General features: G+C 33.5%; 2 protein-coding genes and 1 non-coding gene across 3 annotated transcripts in view; 2 read left to right on the top strand and 1 right to left on the bottom strand.

Annotated features, from left to right (window-relative positions):
- The first annotated feature begins 1,102 nt into the window (after window positions 1-1,102).
- Window positions 1,103-1,173, top strand: Trnag-ccc (transfer RNA glycine (anticodon CCC)). Its single transcript has one exon. It is a non-coding gene; the product is annotated as a tRNA-Gly (tRNA).
- Window positions 1,174-9,973: 8,800 nt separating this feature from the next.
- Window positions 9,974-13,810, bottom strand: LOC105320959 (ragulator complex protein LAMTOR1). Its single transcript, XM_011419106.4, has 6 exons — window positions 13,654-13,810; window positions 13,071-13,132; window positions 12,775-12,855; window positions 12,536-12,607; window positions 12,251-12,380; window positions 9,974-11,676 (listed from the first exon to the last, which is right to left on the bottom strand). The coding sequence occupies exons 1-6, from the start codon at window positions 13,705-13,707 to the stop codon at window positions 11,584-11,586; spliced, it is 492 nt and encodes a 163-aa protein (XP_011417408.1). The 5' UTR covers window positions 13,708-13,810; the 3' UTR covers window positions 9,974-11,583.
- Window positions 13,811-13,883: 73 nt separating this feature from the next.
- Window positions 13,884-18,323, top strand: part of LOC105324119 (asparaginyl-tRNA synthetase) — a 39,811-nt gene continuing 35,371 nt past the window's right edge. Inside the window, exons 1-10 of the mRNA XM_066076913.1 lie at window positions 13,884-14,072; window positions 15,134-15,243; window positions 15,397-15,517; window positions 15,648-15,788; window positions 15,944-16,024; window positions 16,173-16,279; window positions 17,163-17,295; window positions 17,439-17,543; window positions 18,009-18,046; window positions 18,158-18,218. Coding sequence (XP_065932985.1) covers window positions 13,956-14,072; window positions 15,134-15,243; window positions 15,397-15,517; window positions 15,648-15,788; window positions 15,944-16,024; window positions 16,173-16,279; window positions 17,163-17,295; window positions 17,439-17,543; window positions 18,009-18,046; window positions 18,158-18,218 — 1,014 coding nt within the window. The 5' untranslated portion in view covers window positions 13,884-13,955. The remainder of the gene's footprint in view (window positions 14,073-15,133; window positions 15,244-15,396; window positions 15,518-15,647; window positions 15,789-15,943; window positions 16,025-16,172; window positions 16,280-17,162; window positions 17,296-17,438; window positions 17,544-18,008; window positions 18,047-18,157; window positions 18,219-18,323) is intronic.

Raw genomic sequence — 18,323 nt, forward strand, 5'->3', positions numbered from 1 at the left:
AATATGAGCTGCAATTTTCATCTTGAAATTTTTTTTTACGAAAAGGTGTTTTTCTTCTAAAATGAAAAAAAAATCATGGTTTTAAATTTCTGTAAGCTGTATTTTTGTGGGAAAAGCCGTTAAGAAGCCTTTATTGGAGCAAAACTGAATTATTGTCGTCCTGTACAAAAATTGATTTGCTATATATTCCTTATAAGAGAAATCTTTCTTCTGGCAAAAATTAATGAATTTTTTAAACTTTATTCACCATAAAAGTTTAAGTTACATGCAGACTTATCAAACTAGCAGGTTTCTGCAGCAAAATAATTTTTTTGAAAATACAGCTCATATTGCTTTAAGTAAATTATGTTGAAAAATGTTTTATTAGTTAGAATTATGAGTATAACACTGTTAAACTTCATTTAGTGATCTAGTCATTAAAAATAAGACAAAAATTTGAAAAGTACAAATATTTGACCATTAGATTGGTAATATATATTTTATATCATCCAATGTTTGACAAGTTTAATGAAGCAAGTTAGTGAACATTGAAAACGTGATGATAATTAAATTTGCAATTGAGCAAAGAGACTTCAATCACTGAACTAAAAAATGACGAAGCGAGTCGTCTATATTCAGACTCTTTTGCAGATATCAGATTCGAGGAAAAACAAACTTAGAAATTGTACCTTCTATATACAGTTTTTGTAATTTGCAAGAAGGAGCCATCGGTAAAAGGTGGGATGGAAAAAATATTGAGAATGGGTCAGAGTTACATGCCTGTAAATCAATTTCGTGTTTCACGGACATATCACATTTTTAAGAATATTTTGCAAGATTTTTTTTAAAATCATTTTGATAGTGAAAAAAAAAGTAAACTACAGGACTTTTTCATAAGTCAAAATGTGAAATAAAAAACGAACAGGAGAATTAGCCAAATAAACTACTGATTTGTCACTGTGAGAACTCGAAGCATGGTTTGGATATGTGCAGTGGGACTCAAAACATTGATGATAAGTGAGCTTGACGTCGGACAGAGAGATGTGAAAAGGCAGTAAGACATTCCAAGCAGTTTAACCGCGTTTTCGTATTTTCTTTTATTCCCTTTTCAAACAATATGTTTGCGCCGCTGGTGTAGTGGTATCATGCAAGATTCCCATTCTTGCGACCCGGGTTCGATTCCCGGGCGGCGCATTTGTGTTTTACTTGCGAATATAATTTAGAAATGTGATATGTTTGTATAGATCTTTGTCACGTGACTGATCGGTAGTACAGTAATTTTCCTTTTTAGCTCACCGAGACGAAGTCAGAGGGGGAGGTGGGGGAGGCAGGGGGGGGGGGGGGGGGCTAATCCTATACTCCCGGCGTCGGCGTCCGGACCTGGTTAAAGTTTTTGCTGCAGGTCCTATATCTAAGTTATTACTTGAGCTATCTTCACCAAACTTGCATGGATGATGCATCTGGACCTACTTATGGACTTGAAAGACTTGGATGCTGAATCTGAATCCTGAATTTCAGATGCTGGAGCAGGTTAAAATTTTTGTTGCGGGTGCCTTTTGATTGCAATATCTAAGTTACTACTGGTCCTAATTTCACAAAACTTGCATGGACTTGTGATACTGATGCACCTGACAGGCTTGAATGCTGAATCTGAGCCATAGATGTCGGATGCTGGAGGAGGTTAAGGTTTTTAGAGCTGGTTAAAGTTTTTGAAGCAGGTGCCCTCTGATGAGTATATCTTAGATATTACTGGTGCTAACGTCACCAAACTTGCATGGATGGTGGGTATTATGATACTGATGCACCAGACAAGCTTGAATGCTGAATCTGAGCCGTAGGTCTCGGATGCTGGAGAGGTTAAGGTTTTATGAGCTGGTTAAAGTTTTTGAACAAGTGCCCTCTGATGATTATATCTTAGTTACTACTGGTCCTAACTTCACCAAACTAGCGTGGATGGTGCATCTTATAATACTGATGCACCGGACAGGCATTGATACTAAATCTGAGCCATAGGTTTCGGATGCTGGAGAAGGTTAAAGTTTAAAGAGCTTTTAAAAGTTTTTGAAACAGGTGCCCTCTGATGATGATATCTTAGTTATTACTAGTCCTAACTTCACTAAACTTGCATGGATTGTGTGTCTTGTGATACTGATGCACCTGACAGGCTTGCATGCTGAATCTGAGCCATAGGTTTCGGATGCTGGATGAGGTTTAGTTTTTTGGAACAGGTCACATGTTTTATAGATAATAGCTTGCATAGTTGATTTAACTATAAATGAATCGTAGAGGTAGCTTCAGATGCGGAGCCTGATCTCTATTATCAAGGATGTTAAAAAAATCTCCTACCTCACTCAAACCTGCTTGAAAGATGTGTTTGTTGTTAAATGATATAACATGATTTCTATGATATAGTATGGTATGATATGATACTGTAATGATTATGCCTTATTACAATAAACGTTGTGATGAATTAGATTTGGGTGGGGAAATGGAATAACCTGACTACCCTTGGAGTGGACTACTCCAAGGTTGTATAAACAGCTGTGCTGTAGAGTCTGAGAGTCGTCTGTGAACAGCGAAGTAGAAAGGACAAGATTGAAAGAAAGAAAATAGAAAGAAGAAAGATAGAAGAGTTAAGAGGTAGGGTTAAATAGAAACTAGTGGCAAGAAACCCAGGGAATTAAGGTGAGGTGCTTGGTGTAGTAAATCTGAAGAAGATTGGGACACCAAGTACCTCTCTCTCAATAGGAACCGGGTATAGATACACAGTACTGAAAGCCCACCTCACACATAATCCCCATTTATGATTGATACTGATTTAAACGTTACCCAATTAGAGAAAAATCATTGTACTTATCATTATTGACTCAGGTAGAGTTAAGGAAAATTTATTTCATATATTATCCCTGAGAACCCAGGACAAAACACGTTATATTTTGGTGGCAGCGGTTGGATAAAATATCAGTGATTTCATTGATTTAATAAATTTAATTTTGTTGTTTTTGAATCAACATATACCGTTTGTATAAGAGACTGGATACCGAGTGTATTGTTACCGGGTGCCTTGAACCAAGTGAAGTGTTACCGGGTAGTGTGTACCAGGTTCAAAGAAACCGTGTATCTGAATTTTGAATGAGTGAACGATAAGAATAAAAGAATTAGAAAACTTATGTGTAGTATTTTTGTATTAGTGTCGATAATAGAAAATTTAAAATGAATGACAAAGAAGCTGAACTTTGGGCTGATCTTAGCGTAATAGATGCTAGACGTGAGAAGCTAAAAGAAACATTGGATAGATTGAGATCTACGCCATATACATCTAATCCTTCTATGATACCAGATTCCTGGGTAGATGTAAGACCAAAATATGATGCAAGTATGGATGATAGATCATCTCAGTATGCTAACACTGCAAGTGCAAATGTTAAATCGGACAAAGCGGAGAATTTTGGTTATTCAAAATATCCAAAGTCAGATTTCTCTGTTTAACGAGGGGAAAAAAAGTCAAGAAACGTATAAAGCGAATAGTAATTACTTAAACCCTCGATCAATTGAACAACCAAACTTTTCGGAAACGCTACTAGCAGGTAGTTTTCCACACAGTACACACAGTCTCGGTGCCACATCGACGACAACCAGTGTTACTTGGACATCAAGACATGGTGCATGGAATGATAGACCACATTCAAACCAGGTCTTTAATCGAAGTGTTACCTCACAAGTTAACACTGAAAACAATCTTGTAGATAGTAACATGGGTAAAACTATCATGAAGCCAGTAACGTTTGATGGCACTTCCTCATGGATAGACTATAAAGCTCATTTTGAAGCCTGCTGTAGTATTAACCTGTGGAATCCTCAACATAAGAGTTTATACATGGCAGCATCTTTAAGAGGACAAGCACAGACTGTACTCAGAAACATAAAATCAGGCCCAGTTTACACATATGCAGATTTATGTGAAGCATTAGAGGCTAGGTTTGCACCTGTTAATCAGACCGAGTTGTACCGCGCAATGCTAAGGGAAAAACGCCAAAAAGGGACAGAGACTTTACCAGAGCTTGGGGAAAGCATACGTCGCTTGACTCATCTTGCATACCCTACGGCACCAAGGGATGTAACTGAAATAATTGCCAAAGATCAGTTTATTGATGCGCTGACGGATTTTGACATGCGACTGCGTATTCAACAGTCCCGTCCTAAATCTCTGAATGATGCCGTAAGATTAGCAGTCGAAAAAGAAGCGTTCTGTAGAGCCGAGCGTCAACGTAGGCATGACGTAGGATTTGCTCGTGGTGCTACAATGGACGTGGTAGATACAAATGCGTCTTCTGCACAGAGTAGCATTGATGTAAATGAAGAAATTATGAAGCTTCGTCAGGAAATTCAACAGTCCATGAGAGATCTGGAGATTTAAATATCAAAATTGTCTGCAAGCAAGGGGTCAGAAAAATCAAATGATACCGATGCAGAGCATGTCGATTGCTTCCATTTTAAATGCCATCACTGCGGAAGGCGTGGACATAAAATCAAAGATTGCTTTATTAAGTTAAACCAAGAACAGGCTCAAAAGAAAGCTGTTAAATCTGAAGCAGGTGAACATTGTGAAACCCAGTTGAAGAACAAAAGACATGATACAAAGTCGAACACAGCCACCATAAAGAATGCTACAGTCGGTACAGAATCTGGTTTGTTTATCAACGCGCTTGTAGACATGGTTCCATGCAATTTGCTAGTTGATACTGGCGCAACATTATCAATTCTTGGTGATAGAATATTTGAAAAGATAGAGAAAGTTGGGCATTGGTGTTTGGAACCAGTTGCACAAAACATAGTTAGTGCAGATGGAACTCCTTTGGAAGTGAAAGGAAAAGGTAATTTCAGAATCCACCCAGGGGATATATGTTTGAATGTACAGCTGTTGTTGCCAACATTAAAGCCGACGGAATTTTAGGGCTTGAATTTCTGAAATCAAGCCATTGTGTAATAGACGTATCTCAAAGTAAAATGTATATACAAGGGGTGGAGCATGAATTAGAGCTACAAGGCCACATTGGGTGTTCCCATATTAGATTGACAGAAAATAATGAAAAATTGACACCTAGAAAACCAGAATTTCTGAGTACTAAATGCTTGTTTCGACTTCAGTTAAAAGATGAACTGAGTAATCATTTGTTAGCTTGTGGTTTGGAAGACATGTCCAAAAGGAAGTTTGAATGCGAGTTTTGTGATCAAGCCTTTGGGAAAAAGACAATTTTAACCAGGCACATCAAAAGAGTCCACGGTGACGACCGAGTGAAAACAGCCACCAAAGACCAGGTTCAGTCTACACCAAAGAGTGTTGGAGAAGATGAAGATTGGGATAAAGACCCTGGAGAGTTGATATTTGAGGAAGTGGAGGTCGGAAGAACATACCAAAAAAGAACCACCCCAAGATTGCCCGAGTTGTCAAACGCAAAGCTGAAGAAGAAGAGCCAGTATTGTCAGAGGGACAGGGTAAAGAACCTGTGGTAGAAACAGAATCCTGTGAAACGACGTCCAAGGAAGAACCACTGAAAGAAAGTCGTTGCTTTTGTTGTAAGGCTGTTGGGAGAGAAAACGTAGACGTTGGAACGCAGACAAACTTTAAGGTCGATGATCAGAAGAAAAGAGGCCACCAGAAGATTATCGAGTGATAAGAAAATATCAAGAGAATGGTGAAAATATTGAGAAATTTGAAGAGGACTCGTGGTTTGATTAATTCAAAGGAAACAAACTCTCGAAAAACAGTAATTGATTTATGGCGAGACTAGTTGTCTTATTTCAGCCAATAACAGAAAGTTATGTTGGTTTCGTCATTTATATTTGAAAAATAGATATTTTAAATACCTTTGGAAAAAAAAGTTGTTAAAAATAAAAATCAGTAGACATGCGGGACGCATGGTAAAAGAGGCGTGGGTAATGTAATGATTATGCCTTGTTATAATAAATGTTGTGATGAATTAATTTTGGGTGGGGAAATGGAATAACCTGACTACCCTTGGAGTGGACTACTCCAAGGTTATATAAACAGCTGTGCTGTAGAGTCTGAGAGAGTCGTCTGTGAACAGCGAAGTAGAGCGGACAAGATAGAAAGAAAGAAAATAGAAAGAAGAAAGATAGAAGAGTTAAGAGGTAGGGTTAAATAGAAACTAGTGGCAAGAAACCCAGGGAATTAAGGTGAGGTGCTTGGTGTAGTAAATCTGAAGAAGATTGGGACACCAAGTACCTCTCTCTCAATAGGAACCGGGTATAGACACACAGTACTGAAGGCCCACCTCACACATTATCCCTATTTATGATTGATACTGATTTAAACGTTACCCAATTAGAGAAAAATCATTGTACTAATCATTATTGACTCAGGTAGAGTTTAGGAAAATTTATTTCATATATTATCCCTGAGAACCCAGGACAAAACACGTTACAATACACTATTGTTAAATATGAAACAATATTAAATCATATGTTATATTATAAAAAGTTATATGATATGATATTGTATTGATTTTTTGATATTTTAAAATATAATATTGTTTCATGATATTGTTATGTATAGTATTGTATATTTTGATGCAATGTTGCATAATATGATATTGTATCAAATATATTATTTTAACACATGATACTGTTACATGTGATATTGCAATATATAATATTTTATCATATGGTACGATACAATAAATAGTATATAATGTGATATTGGTTTATATAATATATTATTATATCACATGAAATTGCATTATATGATATTGAAATATATAATATTGTTTCATATGATACAAATTGTAAATATGATATTGTATTATATAATATTTTACTATATCACATGATATTGTATCATATGATACAATATCATATCATGTTTCAAATAAGGAAAAATATCATACAATACAATATCATACTATTTTATACAATATGATATCATTGTGTACAATATTGTGATTTATTATGTGATATGATATTATATCATATAAGGCTATGTTGTATGATATAATGTGTATTATGATATTGTATTATGTGATCAAATACAATAATGTAAAACACAATACAATGTCATACAATATGTTACAATATCATGTCTCATCGTTATTGATTACGGTATTTTATTGTATTATATGATATATTTTGTAGGTATGATAGGATGCAATATTGTATTTTTTATAATTGTATTGATAAACATTCTATCATATAATACCGTATGAAATGAACATATGATTATCATACAATTTTTTAACAGATGATATATGATATTGTGTCAAAACAGTATCCATGAATATCTAAGATCATAAAGTATGATTTCATATAATATGATAAAGGTAATCTCATAAAGGTGATGCCTCATAAAGGTGATGCCTCGTCTCGGTGAGCTTTGTAATCTGTGATTACCTATGTTCTCAAAAGTATTAATTAGATTGTCATTTCTACATTAAGTATGATATGAATATGTATCATTTCTATAGGATAAATACCAGACCTATTTATGTCCAATATCGCCCCAAACTGTCCTTTATTTGTATTTGTCAAATACTAGTATTTACCATTTTACAGTGTAATGTATCTATAGATTTCATTGATTTACTCGGCATATTCTTATTTCACTCCCCTATTGAGGACAATTCTATTCCACTTCTGTCTGTCATTTGATAGTTGGTAGATTGTGTTTAAGCTACGTCCGTTCTCTGTCATAATGATCTCTTTTTCAAGAATCTTTCTCCGAGTTAGTCTTTCTTGGAATGTCTAATGAAAGGATTAGCAAGTGGTGGTAGTTTTGCATTTTTATAACGTGTGTTCTATCCGTTTCATTTTCTTAATTTCTTTCGCAAAGGGTATTTGATTTGTTCAATGTCAATGGTCTTCATTTCTTATTTTGTTTGGTTATACTCAGTATTTAAAGGATGATTCGCAGACATCTGTATATAAATGATTGGAGTTTTTTTTTCATGGTAACTTCGGGACTACAAGTTTCTGTCACAGTACTGAATTTGCCTTAATATTCTGGGTTTAGTCTTAGTTGTTATTTGCATTTCCATACTCTTAGAATCATGCCAAGTACATAGCAAGCATTTGTTAGTCTTGATTTTTCATCTGATTATCATCTGGGCCTCCAAGATAGTTCAGAGCATTTCCTAGATATGATGTAGTATCGATTACTGCAGTACTATATAGTATATTGTTTATTCATCACCCCACCCCTATAGATTCGGAGCCCTGCCTTTGCGGCATTTTCAGTGAGAACTGGTGTTTTTTCTCCTTGATTTGATCATTAGTCAAGGCTGAGAGATCCAAATCATCAGCAAAACCCAGCATATCAATATATATATAAGATAACATTTCTTTTTGATGGTGTTGATTTTCTTATAATCCATTTAATGGTCAAAAGAAACAAAACGGAGAAAGCACGCATCGTTGTCTTACATTGTTGTTTTAACAAATAAACTGTATCATTTATTGTTGGAAAAAAATTTGCTTAGAGCAACATTCTGTTTCAAACACAATTTTCATAAAAACAAGAGACCCACAGGCCTTGACGGCCATCTGAAACCATAGCCCATAGATGGACCAGTCGAGGAGTCCCATGTTTGCACTTTAAGGTTCATTTTGGAATCTAAACCCTACTTCAATATTTTGGTAGTGAAGAACTACAGATCTTTAAAAGTTGTTAATGATCAAAGGACATTAACTCTATAGCATTTATTCTTTCATTGCAAATCTTGCAAGAGAATTACATCTAATTTCTAGAGTGTATTCTTAGATGAATCAAAAAATAGATAATGTAATTAAATATATCATGGTTTTACTTTAAAAAATCAAGAGTATAGTAAAAACACTGTGTTTAATGGCTTGCAAGTTTTTATCAATATTACTGAAATTAAATTGTTTACAAATATTTTTGAAAAGAAAAGGATGTTCAACGTGGAAAAGGCTTTATGTGATGCCATCTAAACGAAATCAAGAAGCATGCATATTCTGTTTTAATAATGTTGATTAATTATATTTTTTAATTTGTCTTTTATTTTATATTTTAAGGATACTCTAAATATATTACTAAATTATTCATGTAAAAGTTTGAGAGAAATTGTACATTTATACCCAACGTCAATTGAGAAAATGTTCACGTTCAATAGCCCTTTGTGCGAATATTGAAATTTGACGCCATAAATGAAAGCAGTGTGCTTACTTATGATTAAACAGCGCTTTCTTAGTGGTTTCTGTATAACGGTTTCAGGCATTGTAGAAAAAATATAAAGTAACACAGGTGACGTATTTTAGTATCTGTAATGTCCGCTATCTTCCTACTGAAATGAACCACCAAGAAAGCTGTTTGCATTAATTAAATAACACTGTACCGCTAAAAATATAGTCCTTCTTAGATTCTAAACTCCAATTACTTTTTCTATGCAAAGTCGTACAACTGTAAGAAAGGGAGAAAGCTGTGATCTTTTATTTCTTTACATCTTGATTTAAGGTCAAAATATACTTTTTTGATATTTTGTCTAAAACCACTCAAGGTTCCTTCCTTAAACCACCTTTGAGGAGTTTTATATCATAGTGGTGGTTTGGTCTGGTATATAATTCCCATGCCCACTCCTATAATATTATGCCAACTGCTAAAATATTGTCGTTCAAAGTGCTTCAGTTGAGTACTTTGTTAGTATAAGAAATATGTACAGCATGTGAATACATATAGGTGCCCAACAATGTATATCAATTCAATTGAAATAAATGTACCGGTAAATTCAAATTCTTTGTAATCAGTTTATTGTGGATATCAGTTGCATAATTAGCATAATAAATATATACACCATTGACCAACAGAATACAATACAAATATTTACTAGCCTTGTTCAAATTATTCCCTGGTTGAAATCACACTGGAAACTGGAAAGATATTCAATTTAATGTTTGTTTGGTAATAGATGTACATGTACTAATATTAACTTTTTAAGTAATTATTACGCTTTGAAAATAAATACCGGGGTATTATTTCCATTACTCAATATTCACCTGAAATATTCATTGGTTATCCTCTGTATTGGCATTATCACAGATTTTATCAATAAATGAAAACATTCAGCATCGAGTTGACTGATATTTCCTTCAGTATCAAGTCCACTACAGCAGGTCATGTACCCTCTCACTGATCAATATCATGGTGTAACTAAACAAGCACATATCAAAATACACATGTACTAGTATACAAATACAGGCGTATTACATCGCTCAACACAATTTACAGTACCTGGTTCAAAAGATAACAAGCATTTTTTTGGTGGATACATTATGAAATATAAAAAATAAACTTTTGATCCATAAGGTATAACTAGAATGTATTTAGATTTTATTTTTGGAAAGCATTGTTAAGAAAACAAAATGTTCTGTACAGAAGTATTTAGAAGAAAATGCACAGTTCATTTCATGGAATCATTAATTTTCTTTGATGGTCAAAAAATATTATTTAGCCATTTTCTACATAAATTTTCAAAAACATTTCTGTTCATATTTTCTGACATGAATTTACTGTAAAATTTTCAAACTGACTCTGTATAAACCATCAAATTTATTCAAAAGAACATAAATCTATAAAATTTTCTGATTTTCAGAAGTGACAGTTTCTTTAAGTTTGACTGTATGTACTTGTACATCAATCTTCAAAAGGAAATACATTTATAAGAAGACCTTCTGTGGTAACAGAACAGAGTAAAATAAGAAACTTTTGCTAATAATGAAAACATTTTTAAATGCACCCAAATACTTTATACCTATTTACATGGCCACTACAGAAAACAGAACCTTTCAAATACACCAATATTACTCAGTACAATATGTTGTCTTCCACTGAACACAGAGAACAACTTATCACAGTTTCATTTCATCTGAACAAGTTTTAAACCAAGTAATCTCACATTCACACCGATGAAAATCTCAAATGGAAATGGTGTCACTATTTGACCAAAAAATATACAATATCGCACTTAAAATTTCTTCTTTTTTGTACATACCTGGTACATAATACCTGGTATATAAATGTATAACTTTTTGTATATACATGTACAATGCACCAATATGTGTTAATTGCTTGACTATTCAAATTTTCCGTTGGTTTTATTAAAAATGCATTTATACATCAACATGAAAAGAGACAGGTGTATGACTTAGACAGATAGCATACTTTATCAAAATTCTTGAACATAAAAGTATCCACATCATTTTTATAAATCTTACCACAACTGTGAGATTTTTTTCAGTGTACATAATAACATTTAAATAATACTGCGTTGCTAAACCAAAAAAAACCCATATTTTTAAAATACACAACTCTCTTTCAAAAATTTTCTTCCAATTGCACAAAATATTTTTTATAAAGGCATGATCTAGAAACAAAGGAATCATGGGTAAAAGCAGAAAACCTGATTCATGTTTATCATAATAAATATGGCTAAATGATATCATTCACTCACAAAACATCACAAGATGGAATGAAATAAAACCAACTCTCTCTGACACGTACTCTCGAGTCTTTTTCCCTGCATTCTTTGTCCATTCATCATAGTTCTAACACAAGCCTAACATACAGTGGCCCCCTCAGGGGACCCCAAACGGCACCACCAAGTCCTCCTTGTGCTGTACCCTCACTTTACCCACTGCCTGTGATGCTTTTTCTGCCGATAGCGTTATCTATGAATACAAATATCTTAACTGTATTAACTTCAATACTGCAAGTTTTATTTCACTTAAACAATCAAGAATTACCAATAATGGAATTTTATTTGTACAACACTTTTTGAATTGCCTATCATTTAGATAATGTCTTATAACCTGGTTTGGCTAAAAGCCTATAACAGTACATGACTTATGCAGAACATATCAATGCGCTTCACTTCATATCTACATGTAAATCTTGTACCATTTAATGTCAGTGTTTACTTGGCCATTTTCTGAACAAGGTGGCAAAAAATTAAAGAATTTAATTGTCACCCAATTTATGCATAAAAATGCTGGGTGATAGCAATTTGCCTGAACATAAGTTATCTATGAGCATAATTGGGTATATATTTAATCCATTCAACATTTTTCTGCCTACTGAACATATCTGAATGCATACCCCTCCTGAATTCCTCTAGATGATTTGTACCAAAGATAAACAATCTGAGAACTCTACCATATAAACTTTCATTATGAAGAGTTAATTCCAGAAGCTATAACAGAAAAACAGTGTATATGTATGACTTAACTACAATATTTCTCTTACCAGCTGGATATCTGCCAGTGACACTGGAGCAGAACTAAGCACTATCTGTGGGGCTGCCATGCCATTGGGTAGCGGTGGTCGACTTGTCCTTATCTTAGAGGACCCACTTAAAATCATGTTTATTTTAATGCTGAAAAACAAAATGTACAGAGTCTTTTATGAGCATCATAATGCACATATCAATGCATTATTCATGAACCAATATTTCATCAGTTATTTTTTATGATGATGCATTCTTCAAGATGATGAAACACTCTGCCGTTATATTGTATAAAATGCTCTTACCCATATTGATGTGCTCTATCATTGTATTCCTGTTGTTCAACTGTTTCACCAGGTGACACGTCAATTATTTTTCTATTGGAAAAAAAAATATTCATCATTCAAACTTGTAAGAAGTACCTTTGAATTAAATACCAAGAACATTTTTTTCCCATACATATTGGTTTCAAATGCAAACACATTGGATTTCTCTTGCTACGGTTTCTATTTTTTTACAAACCGAAATTTATCTACATCAGTACCTCACAGTTTTATGCAGAATCTTTTCTAAGGCTGAGGGTTCATCCAACTTCTGTGCATTTCTTTGAGACTGTGTATTATAGCTTTTTTAAAATAAAAGATAAAATGTTGAAAAAATGATTTCTGTGATAGCAGTATATCCCACAAATTATGAAAAGAACCTCTATATAGGAATTCCTGCTGTCAAATTCTTTTATGTCTCTTTTTTTAATAAAGTTTTGTTTTTAAAAAAAAAATCCACACATAAAATGTCAACAACCCTTGATTAATCTAATTGAAAACTTCTAGCACTTCCTACCTTGGTCCAGATTGGCCACTACTTGTTGGTTCTGGTAATAATCTGGCTCTTTCATTTGTACTCTAAAACAATATATATTACACATGTGCATAAATAATTGGGATTAAACACAGGTAGGCTTAGTCTGATGCCAGAAATGTTACCCCAATCTAAAAGATATATTCCACTCCAATTGTTGCATGTACATGTATACTAAATGTATTTTCCAGCCTCTATATTGCACTTAGATGCAGGCTCCATGATGTGATTTGTATTTTTCGCATACAAAATTTGAGAAAAAATAACCGTGATTGAAGCTTGATTACTCATGAATCAGTCGATCTGTTATCAATTCGATTTACAAATAAATCTAATAGGTAAAAAAAACATATATACTTTAAGTGGTCAAAGTGTCAGCCTAAATAGAACATTGATCTGTCATTCTTCAAAAAGAAAAAACGTTATATCAAGATGTTAATTTAGCTTCATACATTAAATTACCCCCTGTGCAGTTTTGATGTTGAGTAAATTCGAGATTACCCAAAAATGTAGTATGTATCTAATGTCTAAGAAACAGGAAACCTGGTAAATAAGAATGAAATACCGAATATGGTTCCTCTCCATCTTTGTCGCTGCTGTCGCTAAAACAGCAACCCATCGTACTTTAACCAAAATATTTTGGGATACTCTACTTCTATTTTATTGACCTTCACCTTGCCATCACATGATAGTTAACATGTTTAAGTACCGCAGACGATAAAGAATATTCAATTGATTAGATCATAGATATATAGTTATCCGATATAAAACATTTTTTAAATCAGAACGTGTATTTGAAAAACGCTGCATATATTTAATTTAGACAATGGTAATCATTTAATATTTGATTTGCTGCGGGGCAACAACATGTCAGCGTCCATAAGCAAAAACATGAAAATGTTTTGCGTGAGCTGTCAAAGGTTTTTACAGCGATGCAATGTACGTCGGTTTTCAGATGGACGCGGATATGAAAGTACCATGAAGGTGTTGTTAATACCATGATCATTATATAATTGTAAAACAGATGGGCTGTCACTTAGATGTGTAGTAGACTATCTTAGTTGAATTGTTTGACCTTTTTGTGCAGATTATAATGATTTGATATTAAAAATAAACATGGTGAGAAAAGTGACACGTTACAATACTAAACTTTTATTTGGGGGTCTAAACTGTGGTCGAGTGTGCACGTGTGCTACCACTCTTACAAAAATTTCCGAAACTTTTTTCATTTTTACCTGTCCCAGATTCTCTTTCACGGTACATTTTGACGATTAAAAATACATTTGTTAAGGAAATGCAACTAAAAGCAATATAAGGAGAGAAATCCAAGATTTCTTCATTGACATGTCATCTCTCTTCCCCAGGAAACATGCGTGGATATGGGGCGCTGGGGATGAAGGTCATTGGTTATCAGTATTTAATTATGAATGTTGAATACCTAAGAAAAATGTTGACTTGTAATCCAGAAACTAAACTGTTCTCAACATGGTATGGTCTAAGGTCAATTTCCCAACATACTTTGGGTTTTTTTTTTGTAAATCTTTTATGGGCTACAAGTAATTACTGTAAATGTATTACATTTGGCTGTGTATTCGTTTTAGCGTTTTTGGCAGAAAGCAGATTTTGCTAATTCAAGTACATCATGAATTGCCTTTCATATGTGTATTAAAATGAGCACATTCAGAAAAACGCCAATTCAAATCCACGCTTACTTGTTGAAAAATCATTTTTTGCTAAATGTCATACATGCTAAATATAATACATTCACATGCAGTAATTTCCTTCTCATGTACCCACAGCCAATAAAAAAGGATTACCGGTATACTTACTCCCCTTCGTTGGTGATGCTACACATAAGTTCTATTCACACAAAATTTTAGTAAAAGAGACGTGTAGAAGATTTGATATCAGCTAGATGATATTGATCGAAGTGACAAGTCTATTATTCATTGTGAGATAGTTTGTTATATGAAAGTTTGCAGTGCATATGAATGTTAAATACAATCATATGCAGTACGTGTGTTGAATTATATACATTTTTCCAGGGCTGGATCCGTCATATGAGAAAACAGAAACATGTAAACTTCATTCAACTGAATGATGGAACTGGCAAACCAGCAGCACAGATAGTGACATCACCAGAAATCTGTTCCAAGTATTTAAAGAATTTCTTATTTTTGAACATCGTTATTCAAAGATAACAGATTTATTGAATATTATATCCGTAGTTTAATTAAATTGATGATTTTATCTCCTTTGTATGAAACTGTTAGTTTGCTACATGTACTACATAATGTGGGCATTTTAGAGATGTGACAGAGGGAAGTTGTATTACTGCATATGGAAAATATCAAGAAAGCATTGCACAGGAACAGAGTGTTGAATTCCTGGCAGAGGAGATTAAAGTACATGGACCTTGTAACATGCAGGTGAAACTGATAATTACAAACTGTTGGCCTATAATTCATTTCAGGTAAAACTTATATCGAATAATATTAGAAAATGTACGCCAATAGGTAGAGAAAGATTTTTAAAAAGAATCTTAATTTTCTTTTTAAGAAATATCCTTTTCAACCAAGGAAAATTCACTCACATGAACACCTGCGGCAGTTCCTGCACCTGCGTCCAAAGACCGCCTTGACATCTGCCATCCTGAGGATCCGGAACACCGCCACAATGGCGATACACAAGTACTTCCAGGTATTGATACATGGCTTCATCAATTCAGTTTGCAATATTAATGTCATTTTCATTACTCTTTTTGAAGAAAATATAAAACAAGTGGGGATGAATAGCTTATTTTGTTGGAATTTTAAAAGTCTTTAATTCTTTCTCTTCTCTGTTTTATATCGAAGGAGAATGGGTACATTTTTATACACACTCCTATTTTGTCAAGCAATGACTGTGAAGGTGCTGGACAACTATTTACTGTAAAGGTATGTTTGTAAAGTACATTTCTTATAGATATTAATCCTAAATCATCTTTGACATACCATTGAGACACTTACCGGTACTACAAGTACTTGAGTATCAGAGGTTCACAATGCATAAACCATTGCTGTATAGAGACAACATAATTTACAGGTCTCGGAGAAAAATGATGATGACGAAAAGAAACCCATTCCAGAGTTCTTCACTAGCCCAGTATTCCTCACAGTTTCAGGACAGCTCCATCTTGAGGCCGTAGCAAGGTAAACCAAGACGTATGACAAGGCAATTAACTCAGTTCAAAACTTGGTACCTAACTGACAACTTTAACAGATATGTTTGAAGGGCATGTTTACATTTCATTAAGTCATTATCTGGTATTTAAAGGTCAAATGTTTTCATGAAACTAAGTATTTTGAAATAGGTGTGTCCCAAACAGTCCAGGGACAAGTTTACTGGATAAAGACATGTATAAGTGGTCATAAACTGGAAATTTAATCAAGATCAGATGACATCAAAAATGAAATAGGGTTATGATTTTTTTGTTTTGTTTTTTCAAACTTTCATGTACAGGTTATTTACATCTTATATATTTAGTTTACAGTGCATACACATCACATATTCACTTCATTTGAGATTTAGAATATAAGTATAATATAAACACAGTCACATAAAAAAGCACATGTACAGACAGGTGTATACACCGACAGACAAACATATATATGCACAAACAATCTTGAAAACTTGCTTTTATCACCCATGAAAGCTTGAGTATTTTTAGTTATGAGTTGGGGGGGGGGGGTAAAAGAGGGTGGAGAAAGAGAGGGGAACACTATCTATCAAAAACTCATACATATGCAAGAGGATACATAAAAGTAGACTTATATTTTTTTGTCATTATTTGCTTACAATTTCGTTGCAGCTATTATAAACACATGGTTATGATTTTGCTTGAAAGGCTATTGTTAACTTAACAGTTTCTCAAAAAATTATATGGTCTTCTTAGAATAACAGAAAAATGTAATGGCATATGGAGTACAAGTTCTATCCATTCCTGTTTTCCTATTAGTTATGATAAATTATATCATCTGTATATAGATATTACATGACTAATGAGAACTGAACATTTCTGCTGTTTCCTTTCAGTGGTATCAGTAAAGTTTACACATTTAGTCCAGCCTTTAGAGCAGAGAGAAGTCAAACAAGTAACCATTTAGCTGAGTTTTACATGATAGAAGCTGAGCTTTCCTTCACTGAATCTTTAGAAGATATTATGCAGGTATAAACTTATGATATTCTAGACTGGCATATTTTATCAGAACAACTGTGTTCTAGGATGATTTCGTATACCTTAAAAAATGGTTGCTTATATCAGAATAACTTGTGCTGTATTCCAGTTTGCATTCCTTATTTATTGTTTAGGTGATGGAAGGTCTTATAAAGTCCCTCACTCGAGAAGTGATGGAGACTTCAGCCGATGATATTAGATTTGTCCACCGGAGAAATTCCGCCTCCTCTGATCTGTTGGTAAGCTCAAACATATCATGGCCTTTTTCAAACTTTTATCCAATGGTTGATTAGATTAACTAAATTCACACTTTATAACCATATTGCTCTTATTACATGTGTATATGATAGAAAAATTAAATTTACAAAAAATACTGTTGGAAAGGCTGGTGTTCAGTTTGATGGTTCAGAAAGCTTTTTCAGTACCGATAGTCATAAAGAGTGAAAAAACACCTATAAATGCTTTAAAATTCACTTGAATTTTTTTTTAGGACTTTGTTTTTATAGGGATTCATCGTAACTAAATTTTACCTAATAAATCAGTATATTTTAAAACTACATGAGGAAGAAAATCAAAACCTGCTTACTGTATATGTCAATGAATTTGTTTACTTCACTTTCCTTTGCAAATATTAGTTTGTGTTGAAATTCATGCTTTGACTATTTCAATGCTTATTTTTTAATGCTATTCTGATCTTTTTCCAGACAGCAATTGACAACATGATAGAAAAAGAATTTATAAGGTACAAATATGTTTACAAATATACCTTTGATATGTCCAATATTTTGTTTCCATATATATCAACATTATTATAATATTATATCAACAACATAGTTTTTTTTGTCTGATATAGATTGCCTTATGTAGAAGCACTCAGCATAGTTAATAAAATCTTTGAAAGCCCAGAACTCAAGGTAAGAAATTATGATTTAATTATGCATACTATTAGTCTAATTAAGACAATTAGGGTGGTATAGGACACCTGTAGATATTAATTTTATAAAAGTACATGTACCGGT

Source organism: Magallana gigas, chromosome 2 (genome assembly GCF_963853765.1).
Source record: "Magallana gigas chromosome 2, xbMagGiga1.1, whole genome shotgun sequence".
Classification (NCBI taxonomy): domain Eukaryota; kingdom Metazoa; phylum Mollusca; class Bivalvia; order Ostreida; family Ostreidae; genus Magallana; species Magallana gigas.